We start from the raw sequence: 27,020 nt of genomic DNA on the forward strand, positions 1-27,020 counted from the left end.
CAGGACCACATCCAAACCTGATGCTCCGGCCGTTCTTTTTTATACACTTACAACTACTGTAACTGTCCCCCAAGTAGCCCGGACAGGGAGCGTTTCCTTTACGCGCATTCCGCTCTCGGTCCCCCGTGCCGGGGCCGTCAGGAGCTCCCAGCCCCCTAGGTGCGCCCCTCGCCCCAGGACCAGCTGTGGCCGTGCTCTGCAGCCCCTCTCCCCGCAGCAGGGGCCTCCCTCCTGCAGCAGCAGAGCCCAGAGTAAGAGCGCCCTCCTCTTCCCGCAGGGGACAGGCGAGTGACTTGGAGACACCAGCAAGCTCTTACTGCTCTCGGGTGAGAGCCGGGGGCTGCCCGGGGGGCCGGTTCTGCGCGCGTGTTCCTAGAAGCAGAGGAAGGTGGTCCAGGAAGAGCGAGGACGGAGGCTGGCGTGCAGGGCAGGGCAGGGCAGGTAAGAGACTGCGGCCTCGCTGAGGTGGGAGGGGCCCCGAGGGCACTCCTGCTCCTTAGTTTAGCGCCAGTGAAGGCCGGTCAAACCCCTGCCCTGGGAAACCACAAGATTTCTCTGCATCTTCCCCATCAGTCTCCCTTTGTTTTTCCTCAGGCAGCATGAACGGACTCACAGCCTGTGCTAGACGCTGGGAGTGAGATGCTGTAAAGCTGTGCCCACACCCTCTTCTTTCTTTCCAACAGAGCCTGTCCTTTTACAGTCAAAAGTGCCAGACGCGTAGCAGTTAAGGGCTTGCACTGTGATCTGATCCTGTTCGGCAGGACCTGAAAGTCTGAGAGGGGCGTCTCCTGGAAAATGTTTTCCTCCTGAATTAAAGGCAAGTACAAAGAATCTGCCTTATCGTCTAGCACTGGGTCACAGTTGTGTGAGGAGGATGCAATGTTTGGAGCTGTTGCAGCTGTTTTGCGACTATAGGACGGAAACTGACAGTCCGAGAATGGCAGAGTGGAAGGATGAGAAGCATCTGTGTCTTCCACAATGTTGTTGAATCACTGAATTAACCAACCTGAAACTACCAAAGGCCACACTTTATATCTTATAAGTGGATAAATGATTGTATTAATTTTATTAGGCATTCTAGTTCTTGTTGGCTGAAGTGTTCTAAATGATGCGATGCCCAGGATCCCTGTCTTCCACGTCTTGAAGACTTTCCACATTTTGCCACATCCAAATCCTACCTACGCTTTATGACCCAGTTCAACACCCACCTCCTTCCGGAGACCTTCTGCACCATCCGTCAGCATTTACTGTCTGTAGGAGCACAAATTATCTGCTAATGTTAGGGGTCTGACTGGACATATACGTCTGGCTTCCTGACATGACTGAGAGGCAGAGTCCTTATCTCACTGCGTCTCTCATCTCTCTGTAACAGACCCTGTACTAGTGCTTTTAAAATATTTTTGCATTTAATGCTTATGATGACTTTATGATGTCAGCACTATTGTTTTATTTCACAGATGAGGAAACTGAAATTCAAAGAGGTTAAGATCTCCTAGGGGTCACTCAGCCAGCAATTCGCACAGCCGGGATTCAAACTCAGACATGCCAGAACCCCGAGGCCTTTTTGCTGTGGGTACTTCCTAGACTTACGGCTTTTAAATCCTGTTCTGTAGCTCAGGGCCCCCACACAGAGTGCAGAAGGGGATGCCCCCGCCACCTCGCTTGGCACTTGTCTTGATCATAAAGGACATTGGCAGCCACCATCCCGTTGATGAGCGTGGAGGCTCTGTGTGCTGCACGACGCAGGGAAACCCCACACTCGTGAGGCCACTTCCCCTTCTTTCAGGTTCAAAGCCAAACCTCTTGGGGAGTTTGGGGGGGCACAGTCCCCTCTGCAGAGCTCTGTTTTGGAAACAGCCCTGCTGTGGTATTTCGGGTTCTCAGTCTCTCCGTAGAAGGAGTCTGAGAAAGCTGCTCTAGCACGGATATCACGTCATGGGTTGGGGTCATTCTCATGGCAACCCCTTGGCAGAGAAGCTGGAAATCTTAGGATGGAAAAGGGACATCTTCCATCTGGCATAGGATGGGAAGTTGTTATGAAATGAATGTTGCATCCCTCCCCAAATTTGCATGTTGAAGCCCTAGCCCCTACCTAACACAGGGGTATTTGGGAGGTGACGGGGGTCAGAGGAAGTCATGAGAGGGGGGCCCCCATGAAGGCACTGGCATCCTTATGAAAAGAGGGAGAGAGAGAGAGAGACAAGAGGGCTTACACTTGTTTTCTCTGCCACGTGAGTGCCCAGCAGACATGTATCTGCAGGACAGGACGAGGGTCCTCACCGGGGGCTGAAGCTGCTAGCGCTTCGATCTTGGAATTTCCAGCCTCCAAAATGGTGAGGAATGTTGTTAAAGCCTCCCATGTAGTGGTGAGACAGGGACCATAGATGTAGTCAGAATAGAGTGAGGGCCTCTGGAGGGGGCAGGGCAGGATACCTGCAGTCAGAGCAATGTAACTACATGCAAGGAAACCCACCTGCTAAAACTCTATGTTAAACATTGAGCTCTAGAATCATTCTTCAGTGACATCAGTTCATGTTCCTCAGATAAAGAAGAGCAGCACATGTTTTCTTATGCTAATCATCTGTAACCATGTGTAAGGTTCACTTTAGCATGCTGAGAGGCCCAGGCCTATGTGCTGTCTCTCCTCCTTCAGATCTGAGGAGGTGATTCTGCAAACTGAGCAACTAACTTAGCTGCAGACCCAGCTGTAGACGGCATGGTTAAAGGCAGGAAGAATTCCATCTTAAAGATAAGATTGCATTTTAACGCCCAGGAAGTTCAAGAGGCAGGATTCTTTAGCAAGTAGACAATACCTCGGCTCATCTTGGGGGCTGGGCAGGCAGCCTTTTGATGCTCCCTGACCAAGGCGCTGGTGTTCCAGAGAGAAATCAAGGCAGGAAATTCCTTATGTTAAGTTAATTTTTAATATTCAGGGACCACTTAACAAGCCCCCACCCCTAAGTATTTTCATGTTCTCGAAAAATCCTCAACTGCCTATAAAACCCCCTAGACAACCTACCACTACGGACTCTCTTGTCCCCTCCTGGCGTGAGCCGGGACTCTGTCCTTTCACTGTATCTCTAAATAAAAGCCTGTACCTCGCTCTGCTACCTTGACTGTTTGTGAAGCTCATTCTTTGGCTCCGCAAACAAGAACCCCGGCATCAGTGGCATTTTGTCCTGGCTGCCTAACAGACTAATGCAGGCCGTGTCAAGGAGTCAAAGAAAGAAGGTATGGAGGGAGAACGCAAATTGTAAAGACAGGACTTTCTGCCTTTAAGCCATTAATTCAGGAAAACCTGAGGCGTCAGGAGAAAATGAACTCCAGCTGGGTGTGTGTTAGCATTTGTTTCGGTGAATCTTTTACTGACAGTCTTTCATTTATCCAAAGGTCAGGCACCCGGTGTCCTTAACTCTCCAGAAACCTGCCCTGAGGTGTTTCGGGTGGTTGGTCTTCCCAGAGGCTCCGAACTGGCAAAGTAGCTGGCAGGACCGTGTGGCCTTCACCCGTGTCCGCCTGGGTCCTTCACTCGGAGCACAGTCAGGCCCAGCTGGCACACGGCTCTAGAAGCTTGGCTCTTCCTGCGCACACAGCAGGGCAGACGCAGTGCCAGCGTCCGCCGCACCGATGTCAGGGAGCGTGAGCGCCGATGGGCACGGCCAGGGAGGCCATCAGCGCCGGAGGGGCCGCACGGCAGGGCCCGTCAGGGGTAGGGGGACTTCAGAATGGAAATTCAAAGTAACGACTTTGATCAAAGCCACTCAAAATCTGATTTGATACTGGAAGATGCAAATCAAACCTTCGGTTCCACTGATACTGTTGGAAAGATGCTAGTTTTCCAGCTGTGAGAAGTTCCGAGGTTGTGGGAAATGTCAGCATTGGGGAAGCTGTGTGGAAGGTATGCAGGAATGCCCTGTGCTTTTCTTCCATAGATAGAACTGTGTTTTGAAATTTTAAAAAATCTTTTTAACCCCCCACCCAAACTTTTGATTAAGCCGCAATCATTTCTTTAAGAAAGAGGAAGGAGTCTGCCACTGAGAGCTGAGGAAATGCAGGTGGCATGGGGGTTGGGGGGCTGCAGGACAAGGCAGGGGGGGGAGCCCCAAGATGAGATCGCAGCGGCCGACCGCACTCCGCCAAGCGCTCACTAGCCAGAGCTGGCTGGAAGCCCCAAACAGAACTTACAGATCAATGAAGGGCAGCTACAGCTCTCAAGCCGTATGAATCCGGGCCTCCAGAGCGACAGCCGTCGAGGCCCGGAAGGAACCCTGAGCCTGGCGGGTCTGCCAACAAATGGGAGGTTCCCCCTGGGCTTCACCCGGCCCAGTGAGGACAGAAGGAGCAGAAAGCAGGGCCGTCCCGCAGGAAGAGGTGAGTGGGCCGACACAGACACGGACAGGGACAGACTTACGGAGCGCGCCCAGGGCTACACAGGAGCCGGCCTGTGGCAGAAGAGCAGGGAGAAGCTGCAGACGGAAGGACGGCCACTTTTGGTCGACACAGAAAACAGCCACAGACGGGGGACAGCCGAGCAGAGAAAAAGAGAGAAAACCAGAGGTTAGTGGGCAGGTGATGGGAGCCCGAATGAGCATTCTAGCGGCCTTGGAGGGCCTTCAGGGGAGGCCGGCGGGGAGCACAGTCGCTGCGCGACGCGGCCGCGCCGCACTGCACACCTAAGAGCGCTTGACAGTAGTAGCTCGGTTGAGTCTCGCCGCCACCTGGGAGCCGCACAACTGGTTGTCGCCTTAACTACCAAGTCATGGAGCAGAAGCTACCTGTCCAAGGGCCCAGCCAGCGAGCAGCCGAGGCGGAATGAAAGCTGAGGGTCCCGCGCCGCCTCTCACGGCGCTGCGGCCAAGGCATGTGCTGCTCTTACATACGTGTTTATATATTTCCTTTGAGAAGCAAGTAACAATATTGGTTTTCTTGTAAATAATGCTTCAAGAGTCTAATGAGTGAACTTTTGAAAACGCGATGTGTAGGTAAGCCACGGCTATGTGGGAAGTAGTGAGCCAATTCTGGCCTAAAAAACCCTTTCCTTGTGAAAATCTCAGAAGAGGATACAATTCCTATACTTTTTTTACACTGTGCTACATGTAAAAATTGGAGATGTGATTAATATTACATATTGAAGTAATGTTAAAATGAAATGTAAAATATTAATATAAAATAAAAAATTTAGATTTTTCAGAAAGTTTATAATTTGCGTTAAAGACCTCATTGGCCGTCGCCGGTCCGTGTCAGCCATGCTGAATTGGCAGTGTAGTTTTCCTGTGACCTCTGGCTGTTTGCATTTTCACTGGCTGGAGTGGTCACACAAAACCACCCCAGTCGAATCTGTGTTTTTGTACAGAGATTGTTCCTTACATTTGTATTGCAGACCAAAACTTACAAAGCCCTTTGACATCCATTATTATTATTATTATTATTATTTTATTCATAAAAAACCCACGAGGCGGGTAATGCAGAGGTTTGAATGGAAAAGAAGACCTACATCCCTTTCTGTGCCCAGAGACCCGGCTGGCTTGTCAGTCCCTCTTCTCTCGAGTTCAAGCGCATTAGGTCCACGCAGGGCTCAGCCTGGCTGCCTGGGGCAGACCAGGGAGCGACAGCAAGCTGCTGTTCGGACGGTGATGTGATGGTGGTTAGCCAACCGCCGCGCAGCAGGGGTCAGGAAACCCCGAGACCAAGGAGGCAGGACTTGGGGGCGGACAGGGAAAAGGCCAGGATCCTGGAACGACGGCTCAGAGGGCGCCAAGCACCTGGATAGCTCCTGCAGCCTGCTTGGACGTTTTAAGAACCTGGCTTTTCTGATTAGCTCCATTCCCGTTACTCGTGGAGGCGCTCTTTGCTACTTAGAAGGGTCCTATCCACAAATAGAGTCACCACATTAAAATCACTTGCCATAGGCTCAGAAGACCCTACCTGGCCCAACACAGAGACCCACAAAGGCATCCTCCCTGGGCAGGGAGGTCACAGCGTCCTCTTCCTCTGACTGTGAGTGTGTCTCCTGGACAACAGTCAGAGGACAACCTGCGAGCAGAGCTGCTTCCAACCACAGCCGACTGCCACCGTCAGAGGCGGGCCGTGTGCTTCCCCGAGCGTGCAGATCCCCATCTGCAGAGCGCACTCCCATTACTCGGCTCTGTGCTCCAGGGCCAGTGCTGAAGCTTCTTAAGGGGAATTAATTTATTTTTGCTGCACGAATACCAAGAAACACAGCTTCTCATGGTGCCCAACAACAGTCTACCTGAATCTACTGCCTTAAAGAAAATGTGAGCTGGAGTAGGTTGGAAGCGACAGGGACTCCCTTCATGAGCTAATCTTGAAATTTACCTGTTTTTTCGCTATCAACTCACTCTAACACTGTACCACTATGATCTTAACAACGTGCTTAAAATATCACTCTGAGTGTACACTTTGTTCAAATGCATTTTGGCCCTTGGCCGAAACCCACTAAAAGAGAGTTCTGATCTGACCACGCCAGCTCCGCCGTCCTCATGCGCCCCAGCTCCGGGAGCTCTGCTTGGCCCTAGTAGCAGGTAAGGTCAGGCACACTCTGAAGTCGCCTCTGTCCTGTCCGGGAGCTGCTGGGAGGGTGTCAGCTGCTGGCGGTGAATTCCCCTCTCTGCGGCACAAACAACGCGGTCCTGCAGGGGGCTGTTGGTTCCATCAGGCCTTTTCCATTAGGCTCGGTCTCAGCAGTTGGCTGCTTACAAATGCAGTCCTAAGATTGAACGGCTGCAGTCCAGTTGCCCCGGCTTCCTGTCGGCAGAGCCCTGCCGGGGGAGAACACAGTCCTAGTTGCCTGCCTCGTCAGGCTCCCAGGACTCAAAGGATATCATTTGGAGAAAACTAACAACAGTAGATCCTCAGACGTACTGGCAGAGAGAGGGCGCGCTGTGGAAAGGGACGTACTGGTCCAGAATGCAAAATCCAGCACTGGGCCGTAGTCTGTCTCTTCCGGCCCTGCGTCCTTCCCTCTGATTCCCTGAGCTTCAGCGTCTCCATTGCTGGAGGGAGAGGATGACGCCAACCACTCACTCGCTGGGAGCTTCCAGCGAGATGACGAATGTGCAAGAGCTCTGCAGACTGTGCTGGTAGATGGCGATGATAATAACAGGTTAGCTCGTCTTCACTGAACGCCCGCTGGGAGGAGGGCGCCCCCCACACTAGGTGTTTAATAGACATGATGTCATTTAAAACTCCCAAACACCTTTTGAAGAATTGGTGATGATAACAATGACATGAATAGCAAACTGCAATAGCTAATGTTCCTTGTGTTTACATATGCCAGCTTTTTATTCTTATTAACATATATAATCCTTACATCATGTGAAACAAGGTGCTACTATTTATCTGACAGAGAGGAAAATTAGAATGTGGGTGATTCGCTCAAGATCACGTTGTGGAAAGAGGCCATGAGAATTCAAATACAGGCATTCAGATTCTAGAACAAGGGTCACAAACTTTTTCTGTCCCCGGCTAGATTTTAGGTCTGGGGCCACATACAGTCCCTGTTGCGCATCCTTCTTCCTTTTTTTTGTCTATTCTGATGTTGTTGAGTTTTGTTTATTTTTACACTCTCTTTTACAAATGAAAAAACCATCCTTAGTTCAAGGGTCACTCAGCAATAGGCAGGTGGCTGGACTCGGCCCACTGCAGCTTGTTGACCCTGCTCTAGAAATAATTCAGTTTTACAGATAAGGAAACTAAAGCTCAAGCACTTAGGTAACTGAAATCAAGATCCTAACCCAGTTTTGGCTGCTTCCAAAACCTGTGTCAACCATACTCTGCTGCTTTGTGTATGCTGTTAGAATGTAAGATGTCCTCGCGGAGTTAGGGATGCTGTCCTCATCATAATCAATTTCCAAAGAGATGAGGCTTCTCCGTCCTGGAACAGACCTGGGGGCAGGACAGCAGTCTGAGGTTTAGCAGACCTAAATATGCCCAGTACAGTGCATGTCACATAGCACATGCCAGGCGTCTCTGTTGAGTAAAATAATTCTGATTTCTGATTGGATTCAGTGATTCACCAAGGTCTCAGCCATTTGCTCAAACCTTTCTGGACCTTGCATTTGACTTTTTAATTGAAGGCAATGACAAGGTCCTTTATCACACTCAAAGGGAATCTGTAACAATTTATGAGACAATTTCTGTATAGCTATTAGGAGGAAAGATGTTACGCGAATCAATACGATCTTTACAACAAATCATTCTGTTGACAGCAACGGTACTTGGAGACTGTGAAATGACCAGCGGAGGCAGAGCCTTAGGGAGGACCCTGGGCTTCCTCGGGTCAGTGTTGTCCTGTCCACCAGTATGTCTCACATCAAAGCAGGGATTTGTATTTTAGCCTTGGGTGTTTACTTCAGGGAATAAATGAACTTCCTGGGAAGGTATTCAAAATTCTATGCATATGTCCAGGTTTTTAGAGGAAAGGCCACAGACTTTATCAGGCTCCAAAGACTTTTATTATGCCCTTAATGTTAAAACTACAATAAAATTGTTCAGTGTAGTTCACACCTGATGAGGAAAAAAGGAAGGTGAAACCTGCTGGCGTGTCATGGTTGTTAAGAGGTGTTCCAGGTGCGTTTCTCAGTGTGATGCTTTGCTACGGCCTTAAGACACCCTCTTAGGGCCCGACAGCAACTCTCCAGTTCCCCACAGCACAGGTGTCTGGGTCAGTACCTCCACCCGGAAGAGTCCAGGCTGGCTGCAGTGGCCAGCGTGCAGGGAAGCCAGCAGACCAAAAGCAGCCAGGGGACGCAGCAACAGCGTCCTCCGCCTTATCTTCGGCCCAAGATCAGGCACAGAGAGGGCGTAACAAGCCCCAAGGCTATTACTTATGCCTTTAGTTGTTGAATCATTAGCACCTTGCTCGATGCCTGGCACACAAAGCGTGTTTAATAAAAGTCTGAGTGAGAATCAGAATAATGATGAAATTAATAGCAATTATTCCTTACATTTCCTGATGAATAATAAGGTCATTTCATTCTATTATCTCTTGAGATACTATCTCACGTATACTCTCTGTATGGCTCATGGGTCTTTGTTAAATTTAGGTGTTTTACTTTGTACCACTTGGTGGTGGTGGTGATTTCATGCTGGGAGAGCTAGTTGGGAGGTCTCTCTTTCGGGTGCAGGCTGGAGAGCACCCTTCCTTGGGGGTTATAGCTGTTGCCCTGTGTGTTGATTACACTGTGTGGTCTTGTGGACCTCGACCAGAGTGGGCTGGAGAAGGCTTCCCCGACAAGGTGGTCTGTGAGCCAGGCCTTGGTGGGAGAGAAGCACAGCGGGCACAGGGAGAAGTCACCTCTAGACCCGACAGCCGGACAAGGAGGTAGGCTTGGCCCATTCGTTCTCACTCCACTCGTGGGCCCTGTGCTGTGGGTGCAGATGACTCACCGCTGAGCACCTCGGAACCTGGCGAATAAGGAAAATCTTACAGGCGTGCTACCTTATTTTTTCTTTTTGTTAGTTGTTTAAAAACCGATTAGCATATACAGACGTAAAGGGAAAAGAATTAGAATGACATGATGGGGAACCAGCTTTAAGAGATGGCAGTGAAATGGGAGAGAAAAGACAAAATGTAAGTCTTTCCAAAGGAAGTGAATTTGGGGACTGTGAGGGGTGTAGACAGTAAGGAGATCAAACATGGTTTCCCACCTGGCATACTGAGTTAATACTAATAATAGTAATACAATGCATCTATTGCCCTGTCTTATACATTTCAGATCACAATCTTCTTTAACCTCACTGTACTTACCACTTTTTGCCTGGCTTTCTAGTTTTTGTGATTTTATTTTTTTCCACCTGTCAACATGGAAACCAGCGAAGGTCAATGAACAAAACAGATTTATTTATCTCTCCTCTGGAGCACAAAGCTTTTGTCAAGTGAATAAATAAAAGCTGGTGTCTGTGTCATGAGAAATTTGAGACCCAGAGGTAAACAGCTTGCCGGAAGTCACCCAGCTGGTGAGGGCAGAATTCAAGGTGGAATCTGAATCCATGTTTTTCCACCAGACAGGCAGCCTCAGGCAGAACCACCAGCCACAAGAGGAGGGCTTGAATAGCACATAAATGCCAGGCAATGAGAAAATAAACAGAGACTGCTCTCCATGGAGAGAGCTACTATTAGATGAGACGGAATTCTGGAATGACTTTGGCCTTTTACTTTTATAAACTCAGTGTTTCCGGAAGGCTCCATGTTGAGGACAGGAGATGCAGTAATAAGGGGGATCCTGATAAGACTGCTCTTTCCTGGTTCCGTCCACTGACTCACATCCCCCTGACCCACCGCCCACTCTCTGGCTGGGACAAGAGGTCCCACCAGAAGTGATGTCTTAGCTCGGCCGGAGCTTTTTGCTTGAAATGATGAAACGCTGGCCCAACTTGCCTTTCACAAAGCCTTAGTAACGGATGACTCACAGCCTCCTTCTCGGCAAGTTCTTGAGGATGATGCAGAGAGATTGTATAAGGCTGTGGAGAAAGGACGTGGGGCGGGGGGTGGGAGGCAGCCTGTGGCCAGGAATTCCATCACCAAGCTGTGGCACATGGGCCCCATTTGGGCCCTGTTGACAGACCCCATACTGATGGCTGCTGTGCTGATTCAGGGGACCGTGGCTGGAGTGAAGTGATGCGACCCCCTGATGCCATTCAATACTGAGACAGGCTCAACTGGAATTATATTATCTGATTGCAAACAAGTTTCTTAAAAACACAGATAATATCTGACCTTTCATCCAAGGCTCCAGACCAATTTAAAGGACCATCCATCTAAGCTACCAGGATACTCACATGTTACAAAATGTCCTCTAATTTCAGAGGAAAAGTCTCCACTTCAAAATTTGATGGCACTGCTTTTGTCTCTCACCTTTTAAAACAGAATATAGATTCTCAAGACAGGCTGACCTGGGTGTGCAGCCCGGCTCTGCTCGTTATTACTCACATGACCTTGGTTCAGAAACTAGTGTCCTCATTTTACTCATCCATAAAATGGAAGGTACTACACGAAATGACAATACAAAATGATAAAAACTACCAATTATCTGCCTGGTGCTGTTCTAATTGCAATCATATACATAATTTTATTTAAATCACACAACATCATAAGTCAAGTAGCATTAACACCTCTATTTTACTTCCGAAGAAACTGAGCCTCAGAGAAGTTTGTTAATGTGCCCAAGGAAACACAGCACGCAAGTTGAGTGGCTAGGATTCAATCCAGTCAATGTTTTTGAGGATTAAATGCTGCAAGACATGTAGAGTGTCAAGGTAGTGCTGATACACGTCTTAAGCACCCAGTAAAGTAGTGTCCTCCATCCTCTCAGATGGCGAAGCGTGACTGAGGCTCAGGAGACCCAGGGACCAGAGAAGAAGCAGGCGTCCCTGGCGCTCCTTCACGAGGCCCTGGGTGACGGCCACCCCGTCCCCGCACATCTTGGCACGTGCACCTCCTCGGAGTCCATGACCGGCGCCCGACCGTCTCCGCCTTCTGAACGGCTCTCATGGCCTGCCCTTCTGGGTCACACCGCCTGCTCCTCCAGCTTTGGCTTCTCAACACCCTTTCCATGTCTCCACATGTGGCTTTGGAGTTTCAAATGTCACGGAGCACAGAGTGATAACAGTAAGTCCCACTTCAGGGGGCGCCGACCACACGCCAGGGCCGACGCGCCCCCGTTGATGAGCTTCCATCCACTGAGACCTCGCAGTGACCCTCCGGGGATGCGCTGTTGTCATCTAAAGAGAAACTGAGGCTCCCCGATCAGGAACTTGCTCAGAGTCAAGCATGGTCAGTAACAGGTAGAGCCTGAATCTGAACCTATGTCCCTAGAATAGTGAAGCCCAGGCTCTTAACCACAAAATGTTTCTCACTTCATAGATGGCACGACTTAAGCCCAAAGGGAACAGAGACACCTGTCCTTTTTTTATGAGCACAGTCACACCACCAGTTAGTTGGGATGCTGGGGGCAGTGCCCTGCTTTCTGACAGCGCGTGGAATGCTATGTCACACCTCAGCAGCTCTCACTGTCCATCCCGCATCCCTGGCCTGGTCTGCCCACCATCCACTCCATGCTCTGTGCTGTCTCCATAAACGCCATTATTGGAACTGGTACCCAACGTTCTCTAGGATCGTACAATGTCAAGAAACTCACACAACTGCGTTCAGGTTCACCACTGAATGTTATAAATACAAAACTTTAAGCTTAAGTGCTTTTTCAATAGACAGATATGAACCAAAAAGGAAAAAAAAAATTTGCCATCTATCAGGAAAATAATGGTATGTCGAAACTCTAATCCTTTTGCTATTTGCTAGAAATATGATAAACATTTTGATTTTCTCTAAGATGTCACAGAAAGATATTCCTCTTATCAGAAGGCCGCAGCTTTTGCGGTGGGTGGAGCACAAGAAGGCAGCTCAGCGGGGGGGTCCGGAGGCGGCGAGTGGGATAGTGCGGTGCGGACGCTGTGAACCATGACACCGCCAAATTCTTCCAAGCAAGTAAATTCAGTGAACTTACTGACCAGCTCTAGTGCATAAAAACCAATGTTGGGCATGAGAATAAAAAAAAAAAGATGATCAATAAGAACTGTCCTCAGTTGTCAGGGAGCTCAAAATCTGGTAGGAAGCTCAGAATGGACACGTCAGTGAACCACACTGAAAAGCATAGTAGAACGTAACAGGAAAAGAACAAATAAGGACCAGAGGGATTTGAATGGGTCCAAACCTCATGCTGTCCTGGTGGTGGGAAGACGTCAAGTGTAAGGGAGCATCTGAGGTGGCCCAGGTGAGAGATGTCGGGAGGTGTGCGCCCAGTGGAAAGAGTGAGATGCAAAGAGGAAGCCAGTGTGACACGAGGCATATGGTGTGTTTTGCAGCAACAACGAGGAATAACTGGAGGTAAACACTGTGAACAGTAGATGTAAGAAAACTATGGAAAACCCAGCATTTGGTAGGCAATGAGGAATCCTTGAGTTTTGGTCAGGAAAACGGCATGCTCAACTTGTGTTTTAGAGCCTTCTGCCCCAGTGCAGATGAAGATGACGTCACTTGTAGAAGGGTGGAGATAAGGAATGCATGGGGGGAAAAAAAATCGGATGATTATGTAACCAGATTGAATTTCCTCTTATTTCTGATAAAATGAATAGTTTTAAGAGGAAACCACATTCTCGCTGGTCAAGAATTGGTTCTCACTGCTAATTAGATGCTACTTGGAATTAGCTTATTTAAAATCAATGAAGAACCGCTGCATAAATGCGACTTTATTTGTTTAGACCACCAACGCTCCGCGGAGAAAGAAGGGAGCAAACAGTGAAAGGTGTGCAGGAGGAGAAGGGAGCTCATCTGTTTCCAAGATGGTTCTTGCTGCTAAAGAGAAGGGGCCTCCCCCCAGCGAGTGCCTGGGGGACAAAGGCTCTGCTTGGCAGGATCTGGGATCCATTCCAGCTCCAGGTCATCTCCGCATTCTTGGGAAAATTCCAGGTCTGCTTCTCTGACATGCAGCTCAGTGTCGTCTATGCGATGGGAAAATGATGCTTACCTTGTAAGGTTTCATACAAAGTTCTTCCAACCAAGCCTCCACGTAGCAAGTAACTGATGGATGGGGTGTAAAGCTACTGAAGTACCAGCCGCTTTCCCTCACCTCTGACCCCACCTCCCACCACGGCCCCCTCATCCACCGAGCCCCAGCCGCACGTGCCAAGCTCATTCCTGTGCCCGAGTCTTTGCATCTGGGCTCCCTTTGCCTGACGTCACATCCCCCCAGAGTGACCCATGACTGACTCTTCTTCAGCACCCTCATCTCAAGTCACAGGGCTGACCCCCTCCTGGAAGCTCTCCCGGAGCACCCTAGGTGACACGCACACCCCTGCCCCACCTCTGTAGCACTTTTGAGTAAACTTGTCTAATATGTACACAGCACCTTGTTTGTTTTCTGGCTCCTGATGGGAGCGCGGAGATCTTGTCAGTATTATTCACTGATGCACCTCTGGCAACAGCGCCTGCCCATCATGGTAGGTGTTCAAAAAAATCTGTTGCTTTGAACCCGCCTAGTACATAGCGAGCACCAAATCCGTGGTGATTCCCTGCCTTGCATGGGCCCAGAGAACCGCTGCCCCAAAGCAAAGAAGACCATCCGGACAGAGAAGCCAGAAAGAGAGCCGTCGCCCCAGGCTCAGCGAGGCGGGTTTCTGAGGCTGGGCTCTCTGCCCGTGCGGCGGGCACTTCCCGGGCGGCGAGCGCTCAGGTTTCCATTCTGGGGTGACAGTTTCAGGAGATGGGCATTTTTGGCACAGAGGAAACGGTTTTGCAGGTAAGTGGATGGGTGTGGTTCTGAGGGAAGGCGTCTGGAGAAACAGCTCTCATGAGTCTTATGATGCTTCAGAAAAACCAAGGATGGGGGAAAACCAGGCACCATCATGGACTTTGAGAGGAGAACGCCCGGTCCAGCTGCTGAGGGCTTTAGGCTCAAAACCCTTGGGAAAAACCCACAAAGGCTCTTTCCTGGGATGGGTGATATTGAGCAGAGATGGAGGGTCCACATCTACCTGTCCCCATCTTACTTCGACCTTCATGCAGAGGGGCTCCTGGTCAATTTGTGTAAAAAGAAGGATTCTGATTTTAAGACTAAATTCTTGTCCACCCCCTGCACATCATATGTGAGATGATGGAGCTCCCAGGGTTAAACGGGAGATCTGGATGGGTGCCCTGCTGCCAGCTGTCGAGGGGGGTCTCTCCATTGCCCACACCCAGAAGAGACGGGCCTGGGTTTCACTGACATGCGCTCTCAGCCGTACATTCCAGGGGCTCCAGGGCGAGAGAGGGGACTCCAGGCTCCGAGGGGCCCGTGACACTCGGCTTCAGCAAGGAGGCGTGCGCTCAGCGACCCTCACTCAAGCCCTCTGGGTATCCGGCCACCACGCTGCCTTGAATGGCTCTTCGGGGTGGCCGTCCGGACCCGTCCCCACCCTCGGCTCTTGCACTGTCCCAGCATGTGAGGCCCCAATGAAGGCGGCAGATGACAGGTGTGGTCACATTTCCCAGGGGTCCCAGCTTCTGGCTTCACCTGGTGGAGGACCTGATACTGAAGACAGAAAATTCTCCAGCTTCAAACTCCCTGAGCTTCTGAGGGCTCCAGAGGTCACAGAGAAACGCCACATAACCGAGGCATGGGACAGACTTTGGCATTTTATTGTGTATTCAAAATTCAGTCATTAGTCTTAAGACTTAAGATCTATATAAATTTTTAATTTATATAAACATGTACAGAATGCACAAATATAAACATACATGTTGCTTATCAATGTTTATCAATAAATAGAATTTATCAATTACAAAACAAAGACTCCATAAGCTCCTGCTGCTCCCAGGACACAGTCCTGGGAGCTCCATCAAAAAGTAGGTCCTCGAAGCCACAGACACTTTCCTAAGGAACAAATCACAACTGGGGACCCTGATACCATCAAACCAGAAGCATGACTAATGATCTCATAAAACCAATGCTACGACCATCATTAACATGTATGACCCTTTGACATTATGTGAGTTCCACGTTCCATCTAACGGGCACACATGAACTTTCTAGCTGATCATACCAGGGAACTCAGTGCATTGTAAACTATACTGGTGGCCCCACTTGCAATTCTGCTTTATTAGCAGTGTAAATAAAATTAAGGTGTTGGCTAAATAACATTAAACCATAATTAATAATTATTTACACAGATTATCAAATTAGGAAAAATCTCAAAGGGAAAATCTCAAAGTTATCAGGGTCAGTATTTTACAGACTATGTAACATTCTTGTCAGCTGGTGATTCACTATCTAATCCGTGTTTTTTATTTTTTTCCCATTATATATATATAAAGAGAGAGAGAGAGGGAGAGAGTTTACAAGATAATTTTAATGACCAAGGTCTTTTTTTCTGCCAATAATGTTTTTGGCAAAAAGCACTTGCATTTGTTCCTTGTGACTTTGAATTTACATGAAAAGCTAGGCTCACTCTTACAGCAATCAGCCCAGGGCCGCCGACACCTTCCATCCATTCCTTTACTTCGAAAACGAGATCCCTTCGATTGAGACCGTTTGTGACGTACGAATCTGTGATGCTGGTCTGCGCTGGGCCGCCCGGAGCCGCGAAACGAGGTGGGGCAGACTGGGCAGAATGGACCCCCAAGGCGCTTCCTCGGCACTGGTGTTCAATACAGGAAGCCCGTTCTCGTCGGATTCAGCCCTCGGCAAAGAGGTTCTCAGTCCCTGGAGGTCGGGGGCATCCGAACCCATCCAAAGTAACAATAAACTTAAAAAGGCATTTTATGATTTACAGGATGTTTTCGCAAAAACAGTCTAATTTATCTCCACAACAGCTTTGTGAAGTAGGCAGGAGATTCTCTCAGAGGCCAGAGAAGTCCAGCTGTGGTCCAGGGAGACACAGTAAGTGAGCAGTGCATTCGGCAGCCTTCTGCTTCGCTGCCACGTCCCTCTCTCCTGCACGCTCGCAGCTGGTGGGCGCTGGGCGCGGCAGGTGGAGCAGACAGTTCGGGGCTCACCGCCAGGTCCAGGGCCTGGGACTCAGCGCCTGGCTGCTCCCTCTTTGGTGTTAGCAAGGACTGTCCTCGCAATGTGCCTGCCTCCTAAGCCCCAGTCTGTGACGGCAGAGGAACGGTGACTTGGAAAAGCAAAGGGGATCAGTCCAGAGTCAGGGAGCAAGTCAGGACTTACATGGACGTTCTTGACATTCGACAAGAATAGATTCCCCAGTGGAACCTACCCCGCGGCTCAGTGGGTCTCAGCCTGCACAGGGGACATTTTCACGTGGTGCCGTATTTCTCAACAGCACTCAGGAGTTCTGAAGAGCATTTCTCTTTGGAGGTCTTTTCCCTTCCCTAAGGCATGACTCTCTCTCCAATAAAATTAAGATTTCATAGGACAGAGATTTTTTTTTTGGCATTTGGATGGTTTTGGGCAATCTTCTCTTCTTCATTCCAAAATCTCTTGTCTAGTTCAATTCCAGAACTAATGTAAACATCAATGGAAATGATGACTGACACTCCATAAGCAGCAGAAACAATCACAGCCGCGATCCAGTGAACACCTCACAGGGCTCTGGGCCACGGCCGACTCCCCCGGGCCTTCCGTCTCGGGCAGCTGGCAGAAGCCATGAACTCAGCTCTGCATGCATGCCATCCAGGCCCACCTGAGGGCAAAGCCGGCAGGGTCAAGGGACTCGGAGGCCCACGTGAGGAGGGTCGTTCCTTCAAGAGGCAGGCAGCCCGTGGCTTCCCGGCGTAGCTGAAGGCTGTCGTGGCATCCTGTGTCCCAGGAAGGGTCGGGAATTCTAGAGATCCTCTCGTCCGAGCTGCAGTTGGCAGGTGTAGAAAGTGAGTCCAGGGGTGGAAGGGCCTGGGCAAGACCTCACAGCCTGTTGGGAGCAGAGGCGGGCCTGGAGTTCGGGTCCCCTGACTCCAAGTCAAGTGCTGTTTCCCTGCCGCCCGCACTGTTGCCCTGCCCCCTGTCAGGGGGACGGCAGCCGATGACCGACTCTGTGGTGTGAGCTTCCAGCAGTTTTCTCCTTTGGGAGCAGCAAGGTCAGATTCAAGGGCTGTACACTGGTACCACGGCTGCCCCACAGGCTCCTGGGAGAGATTCCAAAGTCTCTGAACATGCTATGCTGCCGGCCTTGCGGAAGGCTCTTTAGGAAAAGATGCCCCATTCCAGCCCCTCAAGAAAGTGAGCAGCTCAGAGCAGAAGGCCGAGGCCATGGCACCCGGGGGGAGCTGCCTGTCTTCCGCCTCCCTCTGAGGTCAGTGCAAAGACTGCTTCCCTCTGGCAGATCTTTGCCCTTGTTTCTTCACGGTGAGTAAATGGAGTGCGTCCTGAAGGCAGACCAGCCCTGTGCATGAGGAAGAGCGAGTGGTGGCCTGCAGCCGGCCCGGGCCTGGCCAGGAGGACGCCCGCGCAGCGCCGGATGCCGGGGAGAGAGCATGTCAGTGTCAGCGTCTGGCACAGCGCAGGACAGAGGGCACATGGTGGGCGGTGTGGGCATGGCTGCCATGGGCATGAACAAGCAGGAAATATGTGCTTTTGGTACACGACTCTGACCAAGACAGGCACAAGGGCTGTGAGTGGACACAGCAGAGAAGGCGCAGTTCGGGACAAGTCTGGCTGAGGTAGGACACAGTGAGCGGCTGTGCTCGGAACAGGAGTGAGACAAATCGGGCAGAAGAACAGGAGACACTGGGGACAACAGAGAGTGCGAGGCCAGGGCGGGACGCCAGGAAGAGGGCGTGCTGGGAAATGAGGAGAGCCCTTCACGGGGGGTCTCTGGAGGAGAGCCCCCCGTGAACAGGGTGCCTTCTAGCCCCCCAACTCCCTCGAACGCCGCCTGTTGGAATCCTGGAGAAGCCCTGAGCCTGGGTCCTGCCCTGATGGGCAGGACGCTCGGGTGAGGGGACACCAGATGCAGCCACGACGCACAGCAGCTTAGGACCTGGCCCCCTCTCAGAGGGATGGCCGTCTTCTGAGTCACTGCCCAGGGGCCTAGGTGCCGCTGGAATGAGCAGCCACCAAAGGACTTGCCGGAGGGCAGCACTGACTGTCCCACGGGCCACTGCACTCCACTGCATCCCTGGAGAGGGGAGAAGATCACAGAACCTCAGAGTTGGGATGGGCGTCACAGACGATCTCGTGTAAGAGCCCCCCACCCAGTGCAGGAACTCCCCCTTCTTAAGAATTGCCAGTGACTGGCCATGAAACATTATTGGGGGACAGCTTCAGTTTTTAGAAACAACTTATGAATGTTTAGATAAAATCTGCCTTCCTACAACTTTAACCCAGTGGAACTATACTGTGCCCTCCAGGCCCACTTAAAATCTTTCCCTCCACTAACTGTATCCTCCAAATTTCCTTTTCTCCAGGCTCCACATTCCCGTTTTCTGTAATAGTTCATTACTGTTTCCAGATTGTTGCCCATAGTGGGCACCGTCCTCTGAACACAACCCTTACTATGATCATCTCTCTGGACATGCGGTACCAGGAGAGAGCACAGACCCGCACAGTGAGCCTGGCGTATCCCACACGTATCACCAGTTCAGGTCACTCTGTGGATGAGGCCCACACCGAGTCCCTTCCTGCCCACGGTCCTGTGCTGGTGGGCTCTACTGAGCTTGTTGCCAACTTGTACCTTTTCGTCCTTGGTGCAATTTATTTTATTGCATGTTTAATTGTCCACATTTATTTAATGTCCAAAATATAGGACATTTGTCTCAGTTAAAATTCATTGTTATTGGTTTGGTATCATTTTAGTCAATGGAGATCATTCTACATCATCATCATTTCAACATTCCAGATAGGATTCCTCGGCACCAATTCAAACGAGACTTTGAGGATTTTACAAGCACACAGGAAGATCAGAAAATCTATTCTGCCTAAATCTTTCAGTTTAGTATCATCTGCCTTTTGGGTCTTTGGTCAAGATGAAAAACAAACAAACTTTTGTGCAGAACAGGGCTAAAACAGAGAGAATGGCGGTTCACCACACCACCTGCCTTCCTAGCAAACAGGTAACCCTCGGCGTACCTGCGGACGGACCTACCCACAGTCCGAGGTGCCTCTGCCAGGCAGTAAGTCTGTCCTAACAGACAATGAAATTAATTGGCATGAATTATTTTTTTTAATGAAACAACATTGACTCTTGCTTACAAATCATTTGTTTAATAACTGTCTTAGAATTTTGGTAAGGTCTACTTCAAGCTATGAGTCTCTACTTTCTGGAGTCTTTCTTCAAGAATTGGGCTGATATAACTGCTCTCCAGGCTGCCATTGTTTTTCCAGTCCTTAAAAGAGCACCAGAGGTCTTATCAACAAGTCCCCTGATATAATACATCTTGGCTGTTAAAAGTTTTCATCAATCCTGGACACAAACTTTCTCCCCATAATGGTCTCTTCTTTCCAGTTGGAGACTATTCTGATTGCAGCAGACTATGCAAGATTCCTCCCCTAAATACTGAGATCTAACTATTTCTGGGTTTGCTACTTGCTCTCAACATAGTTTGATACATCCTTGGTTATACTGCCCCTCTTTCAGACTGTCCACATGCCATTTTCAAGTATATGCTTTCTAGATGAACTCAAGATGCAACCTCATGTCTTTATATACTCTGCCAGCCAACATTTTTATGTCTTGTTCATTGAACATATCTATGAAGGGTAAAAAAAAAGAATGAATAGAAAGAAAGGGTTTTTCATTTCTCACTGACTAATTCACTGTGTATTTTATTATTATCATAATTAACAATAATAAAACACCCATTAGGGCAGCATCTGTGTGCCAGGCACTAGGCTAAGTGTGTCATATGCATTAATTTGTGTATTTTATACTCATTTAATAGACAGGGAAACTGAGTTTCAGAGAGTTTAAATAATATGCCCTAGTTTACTCAGTTCGTAAACAGCAGGATCAAATCTTACATTTAGATCATTTTGATACCAAGGTCTGTGATATATACCAATGGTCTTGATATGATGTCACTGGTCATCTTGAGAACTGCCCCGGCTAAGTCGGGAGTTCGGGTGCTGGCGTCTCTGGCGTTCCCCGGCCCTGTAGGACAGACCCCAGGGGGAACAGAATGTGCACAGGGGTGCACACCACACCTACTGCACCTGTGGGAAGCCCACGGTGCGGTGAGCCTCCTTCCTTTCCTGAGACACAGTGCGCCGGGCGGGTAACCCAGGAGGGGTCCCCCCTGCCAATCCCTCCTGCCCTCTAAGGGAGAATCTTTGCCAAGCGGCACGTGTACTTTCTGTGATGCAGAACTGGGGAGACTAGGCTGAAAGGGAGAAAATAAAAGCCCTACCAAAGCAGGAAGCAAGCTGGGAGGGGGCTTAGTCAGAGAGGAGGCGGGGCGCATGAAGGGGGCGGAGCCTGGGGAGGCTGGGCGGGCCCAAGAGGGCCCTGGGGCTGGGTGCGCGGAAAGCCCCAGGGCGGCTGGGGAGGTTCTTTGGGGTGTCTCCAAGAGGTCGCACTGGTTCTCTCAGACACTCCTCCCAAAGGTTCAGGCGGGCACTGAGATCACTGTGGAACCGCCGTTGGATGACTGGGGACACACCTTTTTATCCCGGCTACATGGATACAGCGTTTGCCAGAGAAAAGAGTCGTGGAGAAGGGAGAGCAACGGCTCAGCCTCTGACTGCCGAGGACTCGCACCAGCCGCCTCTCAGCAGGGCCAAAGGGATGCTGACAGGGCGATCTTGGGTGCAGGCTGGCGGCGTCAGGCTTGCTAACAGCAGTATCATGTCATCTGCCTTTTAGGTCTTCCTTCAAGATACAAATGTATGGGGCAGCAGGCTGCACCCAAAGAGACCCCCTTTCAGTGCAGGAGGCTCACTCAGTGCATGTGCTTTAGCACTCAGGGAGCCCCTTTCACTTCCAACTGCAATGTCACCTCCGAACCCAGCAGTGTCTGCAGACAGCCAGGGGACAGGGGCCTTGGCGCTAGTGGCTGCAGGCTCCGCCTGTGCATGCATCGGTGACCAGGCCCTTCCTACGTCTCCCCTTCCCTGCTCACTGAACGGGGAGGAGGGTCATCTACAGGACCCTTTGCAGCTCTGTTCTGCTGATGGTCTCGAGTAGCAGAGATGGTGGGTGACAGGTGCGGACCTTCTGACGGGGCACCAGCTGCGTGTGGCACTGTTCCCCAAAGCTGTGGGTAATTGCTTCAAATTTGGCTTTTAATATTCTATTGTTAGTGTCTGATACTTTATGTTCTGTATGGAGGGAAGAGGTTTTGCTGCCAACTTAGGGAGTATAATTTTTGAATTTGTATTAAAGAATCTGAAAGACCTCAATTTCTGAATCTGAAATCACACTGCAAAGCTGTTGAATGTGTCTGGGTAGGACAGAATAGGATAGGGAGGGGTTGAGATGCCACGACTTAAAATGTGGCGAGATAACACCTGCCTGTCCTCAAACATATGCTCGATCAGAAACACTGGCAGGGCTGCCCAAATCCCTGGTGCAAAACATCATTAAAAAAAAATCTACAATATTTTAACAAGTGACTTTTTAGAATGCGGTTTCTTGTTTTAATAGTCTCTGGAAAATCCTCTACAATTCACAAGGCGCCCTTGTACCTTTCTCCACAGTCAATCTTTTAACACAGATCCGCATGGAAGGAGCAGAGTCTGTGTCAGTTGTAGGGGAGGAAGCAGGTCAACACAGGGGAAGGACCGGTCGACGCGTAGTGGGGACCCAGGTATCAGGCATTCTGACTCCAGAAGTCCAGAATTCCTGGGAAATGTGGGTATCATCGGTGTGGTGGGAAGTGCTTTGTGACGAAGTTTAATATGAACAGTTGATGAAATAGACTTACAATTACTTATGTTCCAGAATGAGGAGGAGGGGAAGGAGGGAGAAGAAAAGAAAAGGAGACGAGAAAGAGGAGAATCACTGCCACCCTCACCGAGGGGTCCAGAGGATATGCGCCATCAGAAATGTCTTAGCACCCATCCCAAACACAGGCTTCCGGGATGCCCACTGGACCTGAGGCGGGGCCGAGGGGGCAGGGGTGAGCGGGGAGAGGAGGAGCTGCATTTCAGCAGGCGTTCTCAGTGGCCCCATCTCGGTGGATTCTTGGGCCCGGGGAGTATGGCCTCCCTGAGCAGGGGGCTCTGCGGGCATTCTGTGCGCGCCCGGGGCAGGACTCGGAGGCAGAAGCTTGGGCAGCAGAGAGAAAGTGCAGCGGAGAGGGTGGGCAGGGCCAGAGGCGGAAGTAAGAGGCATCGGGGTGCTCCCCAGGGGCGGAGGCGCTGACATGCACACCGACGCTGAGCCGTCGAAGACGAACAAGGGATACTTAGCGCTTTTTATGACACTCAAGATGCCGAAATGGAAAAGGACCTGGCGATGAATCACGAATGGGAGAAGGCAAAAGGCGTGAAGAGGAACACGGGGCAGTGCTTTTAGGTGTCTTTGTGCGACGGAAAAATAGAATGCTCGGGTACAATTAGCTGATAAAGCCTAATTGAATTGTCTATAAACAGTGAATCCACAGACTTGTGCTATCAGTGAGTTCGATTACTTAAGAGGCAATGCCGTAGGTCAATTTCTTCATCCATCTTAGGATTCATCATCGGCCAGAACAGAATCCTGGCCCCGGAGACCCAGGGCGTGCCAGGCGCGGGGTGCCGCCCAAAGGGGATGCGGGACTTGGTGCTCCCTCCCTCCTTCTGCTCGTGTTAGAGACGCAGGCTCAGTGCGGCTCCGCTCCGGCTCCGGCGAGTCCCTGGGACCCGGCAAACGGAGGGCAGGTCCCAGGCTCAGGGCCTCTGGGAGGCAGCAGGAAGAGGCCGAACTTTACAAATAATAATCTGTTCTATTTCCACTGCATTTATTTTTAAAATCATCTTCTCTAAATGGTTTTGCATTGAAGGTCATGAAACAGAGTTTCCTTTACAAATACTTCTACTTAGATTAAAAATGTATGTAAAGACAAATAGTAAATAAGTAATAGCACGGGTGGCATGTTGATATGGTAAAAATCGTGGAAGTAGCAGGGAGTGGCAAAAGCCCCCATGCGACAGGAGGAAATGAACTGCAGAGGACACGGGGACTCGAAGGGCATCAAGCGACACACGCACATGGCAGAAGCTCCGGGTGGCGGGTCGCCTCTCCTGTGCTGCTGGTACGAAGGACCCCAGAGAGCTGAGCTGGCACAGTTTAGAAGCCTAACATTTGGCCTCTGGATAAAATGTAGGCCCGGGGTTCCTTTAATCCCATCACCAGCCTCAGGTATGCCCACGTTTCAGCGTGCCAAAGTGCACGATCAAATCAGCGGGTGTGGCTTATTCTGATCCATTTCACCCCTTTCCCTGCTTCTCCGTGTGCACATGAACAATCTCCTTGTGAGATCTTTTTCTCATGGTCTACACCACAGTTCCTAAATAACAAATAAAATGATTGAAACTTTGAGTCTTTGGGAGATCAGACTGTCTGCCTGCTTTTTCTGCTTAACTACTTCAACATGACAGAACCTAAAAATACCAAGGAGACAGTACCTTAAAAGTATGGATCCATACTAAAAAAACTGAGCATTTATTGAGTGTTTATTACATGCCAACTACTGTGTTAAATAAATCATGGGTTATCTCAGGTAAATTTTGCAGCAACCCCTCACAAGATTTTATTATATGCAGGTTCTGGTTGAATGGCGTGGGGTCTAGTAACTCGCCCAAGTCAAACATCCAGGGAGAGGTGGGGGCACGACCTGAAACAGGACCTTCGCTGAATGGACATCTAGACACTGCAGGCTGTTTTGAAATGTCCTGCCCTTGAGAACCTGTCCAGGTGTGCAGAAGGTGTGTCGCCACATGGAGTCCTTGAGGTCCCACGGGATGAACTGAGCCCCCAGGAGAAGGAGCAGCGGGTGGTGAGAGTCCAGAGGGGGAGTGATTGGTTACTGCTTGGAGACTGGTGGGGGAATCGGGAAAGTCAAGGGAGCTCATGCTGGCACTGTGCCTTGAGGAATGAGCAGGCTGTGCCAGGCAGGCAGGTGAGAAAGAGCATCTGAGCAGCAGAATCACCCAGGGGCAGAAGAACTCACTACCTGGGGAAAACCCGTCAATCTTGCATGCCTAACATAGGGATGCGAGGCCGGGGACAGCGGGTCTGGTCCCTGGAAACTAGGTTTCAGGCAGGAAGCGCTTCATATGCCCGTCACAGGCCACCCACCCCAAGGCACACACTAGGCTGCTCAAGGCTGTTCCGTTACGGCTCAGTCCAGCTGGCACTGATGGCCTAAAACCCCACCTGCCTCAATGGCCTTTCCATCCTCGCGACTGACCGTGTGAAAGAGCTTCTCTCCCCACGGTCATACTACACACATAGCCCCAAAAGAAACTCAGAGGCAGAAAAAATAAATTGTAATTTGCGACCTTGCCAAGGAAAAGTCACTCCCAAATCATCAAATATCTGCCTGACCATGAGTTCAGTCGGAGAGCCCACTCTTTCGGAAAGCCATGGAAAGCCGTGGACAAACTGGACTGAATGCAGGGGAAGCTGCCCAGCTGGTCGGGCTGTGTGTGTGTTGGGGTAGGGGTGGGGGGCGGTGGTCTCCAGGGGCAGGGCTCAAACCGTCAAACAGAAGTGGGACGGGAAACCTCCACTGGGAGCTCCTTAGCGGCAGGGATCCCGCCTCCCTAGGTCTCTGCCGCAGCCCCACTGCCCAGAGCATGGAATACAAAGGCAGTGGATGAATGACTAAGTGAGGATTGGGGCTAAGAGTGCCGAGACTTGGATTCTGACCTTTGTCCTGCTGATACAGCAGCATCATCTTAAGCAAACATCTTAAATCTTAAGCCTCAGTTCTCTTGTCTGTAAAATATTGGGTTCAGCAGTCTATCTCGGATCACCCTTAGCAGGACCAAAGACCTCGTGGAGTGGCCGAAGGGGGCATCAGAGCGTAGAGGTCAACTGTTGTGATTCTGTGCATACACCCCTCATATGAACACCTGTTTTGATCATAGCAGTTCTGCTTTTATTGTTCACATTTCCAAGTGAAATTCGCACATGAACAAAATGTTTCCACAACTGAAAAAAGTCTCTAAAAATCACTGGACAGCTCGAGCTCTGTTAGCACTTCCAGCTATAAAATTCTAGGTATTATGATGCTAAGATACATGGAAGTAAAGTTGGACAAAAATTTGCAACAACTAGGGTTGTTCAAACAATAGAATGTCTTTCCTTTAATAATAAGCTGCCCCTTATTAGGAGGACAGACAACTACGTACCAGGTAAGTTGTGGAAGAGATCAGTACACTGGTTGGGGTATTTACTAGGTCACTTCTGAAGCCCTTCCTGTGTTAAAGAATCAAAAGTTCTGCTTTCTTTCAAGAGTTTTCAGTTAACTACCAAGGAGCATAGCTTAGTGGTTCATAGCAAGTACTTTGAAATCAGATGAACATGTGTTAGAATCCTGGCCCTCCCACTCACCAGTGGTAGGACATTGGACAAATTAATCTCCCTGAGTCTCAATTTCTTCATCATTATGATAGTGGAAATAAAAATACCAGCTTCACAGAGTATATTAGGGGTTCAGTGAGCTATGTTACACCCTTTGGTCAGTGCCTGGCATAGAAACCCGTGCTCAGTAAACGGTAGGTGCTATGAGGATGAAGATGGTGCTACCTGGACAAGGAAACCAAATGGTTCCTAAAGCAACTAGTCATTATACATGACAGTCATGTGTATCTACACATGTGTGTGTGTGAGGTGTGTCATGTGTGTGTGTGTGTATGTACACACACATACTTCTTTCCCCAAAGTCAGAAACTTAAAGCAGGCAGTGCCATTTCACAGAGGAAAAAGCCACATCAGTCCAGACGGGAGAGGAAATTCAAGTCTGCGAAGGATAAAAGGAACATGAGCAGGCACGAAATATATCTGTTTGTCATGTTCATCGAAACATAGATTCACTCATTTTTTAGAGGATGAAAAGCTCTCCAAGAACAATTCTAACTGTGAAATGTTTCTAAGAATCTTGTTAAAAATAACCTGAAATAGGCATGGAAATGAGAAAAGGCAACTCAGACATCGTGCTGTGAAGAGCAGCGCCCGGCTCCTTGAGTGTCGGCCAGAGCACTCGCAGCTGGTGGCTTTCGTGGCCCCAGGCCGCCCAGCGGGCTTCCCCGCTCGGTCAGAGCCCCAGAACCTCCTGCGGGCGCCTCTCCCCGCAGGTCCCCTCTCCCTGCAGCCGAGGAGCTGCTCCTCCCCCTCTGAGCTTGCTGCTCGGGAACCACCTTGCCGCTTATCAGGAGGGTGTCAGGGCGATGCTGCCCCCGAACCATTCCCCTCGGGCCCTGTGCTGACGATGCACAAGTGTCCCAGAAATAGGAACCTTGTCCTACTAACCTGTGCTTCTTATTTTTGCCTCAAAAGAGGATGATTATGATAACAAGAATATAATTGATCAATAATTTACGTGTTCCTGGCTCTATATGTACAACATCTCACACCAGCCTCACGAT

General features: G+C 50.0%; 1 protein-coding gene across 6 annotated transcripts in view; it reads right to left on the reverse strand.

The window, feature by feature from the left end:
* HTR4 (5-hydroxytryptamine receptor 4) overlaps positions 1-27,020 on the reverse strand; it is a 152,101-nt gene that overhangs the window by 12,129 nt on the left and 112,952 nt on the right. For 3 of the 6 annotated variants that reach the window (XM_073221967.1, XM_073221963.1, XM_073221964.1), the window contains one exon: positions 15,230-18,627. The exons of 2 other annotated variants lie outside the window; for them this stretch is intronic. In XM_073221967.1, the coding sequence (XP_073078068.1) occupies positions 18,540-18,627 (88 nt within the window). In that variant the 3' untranslated portion in view covers positions 15,230-18,539. Of the gene's footprint in view, positions 1-4,099; positions 4,488-15,229; positions 18,628-27,020 lie in introns of those variants that run through there. One more of the 6 variants, XM_073221966.1, reaches the window with a different exon arrangement.

This window comes from Manis javanica, chromosome 14 (assembly GCF_040802235.1).
Source record: "Manis javanica isolate MJ-LG chromosome 14, MJ_LKY, whole genome shotgun sequence".
In the NCBI taxonomy this organism is placed as follows: Eukaryota; Metazoa; Chordata; class Mammalia; order Pholidota; family Manidae; genus Manis; species Manis javanica.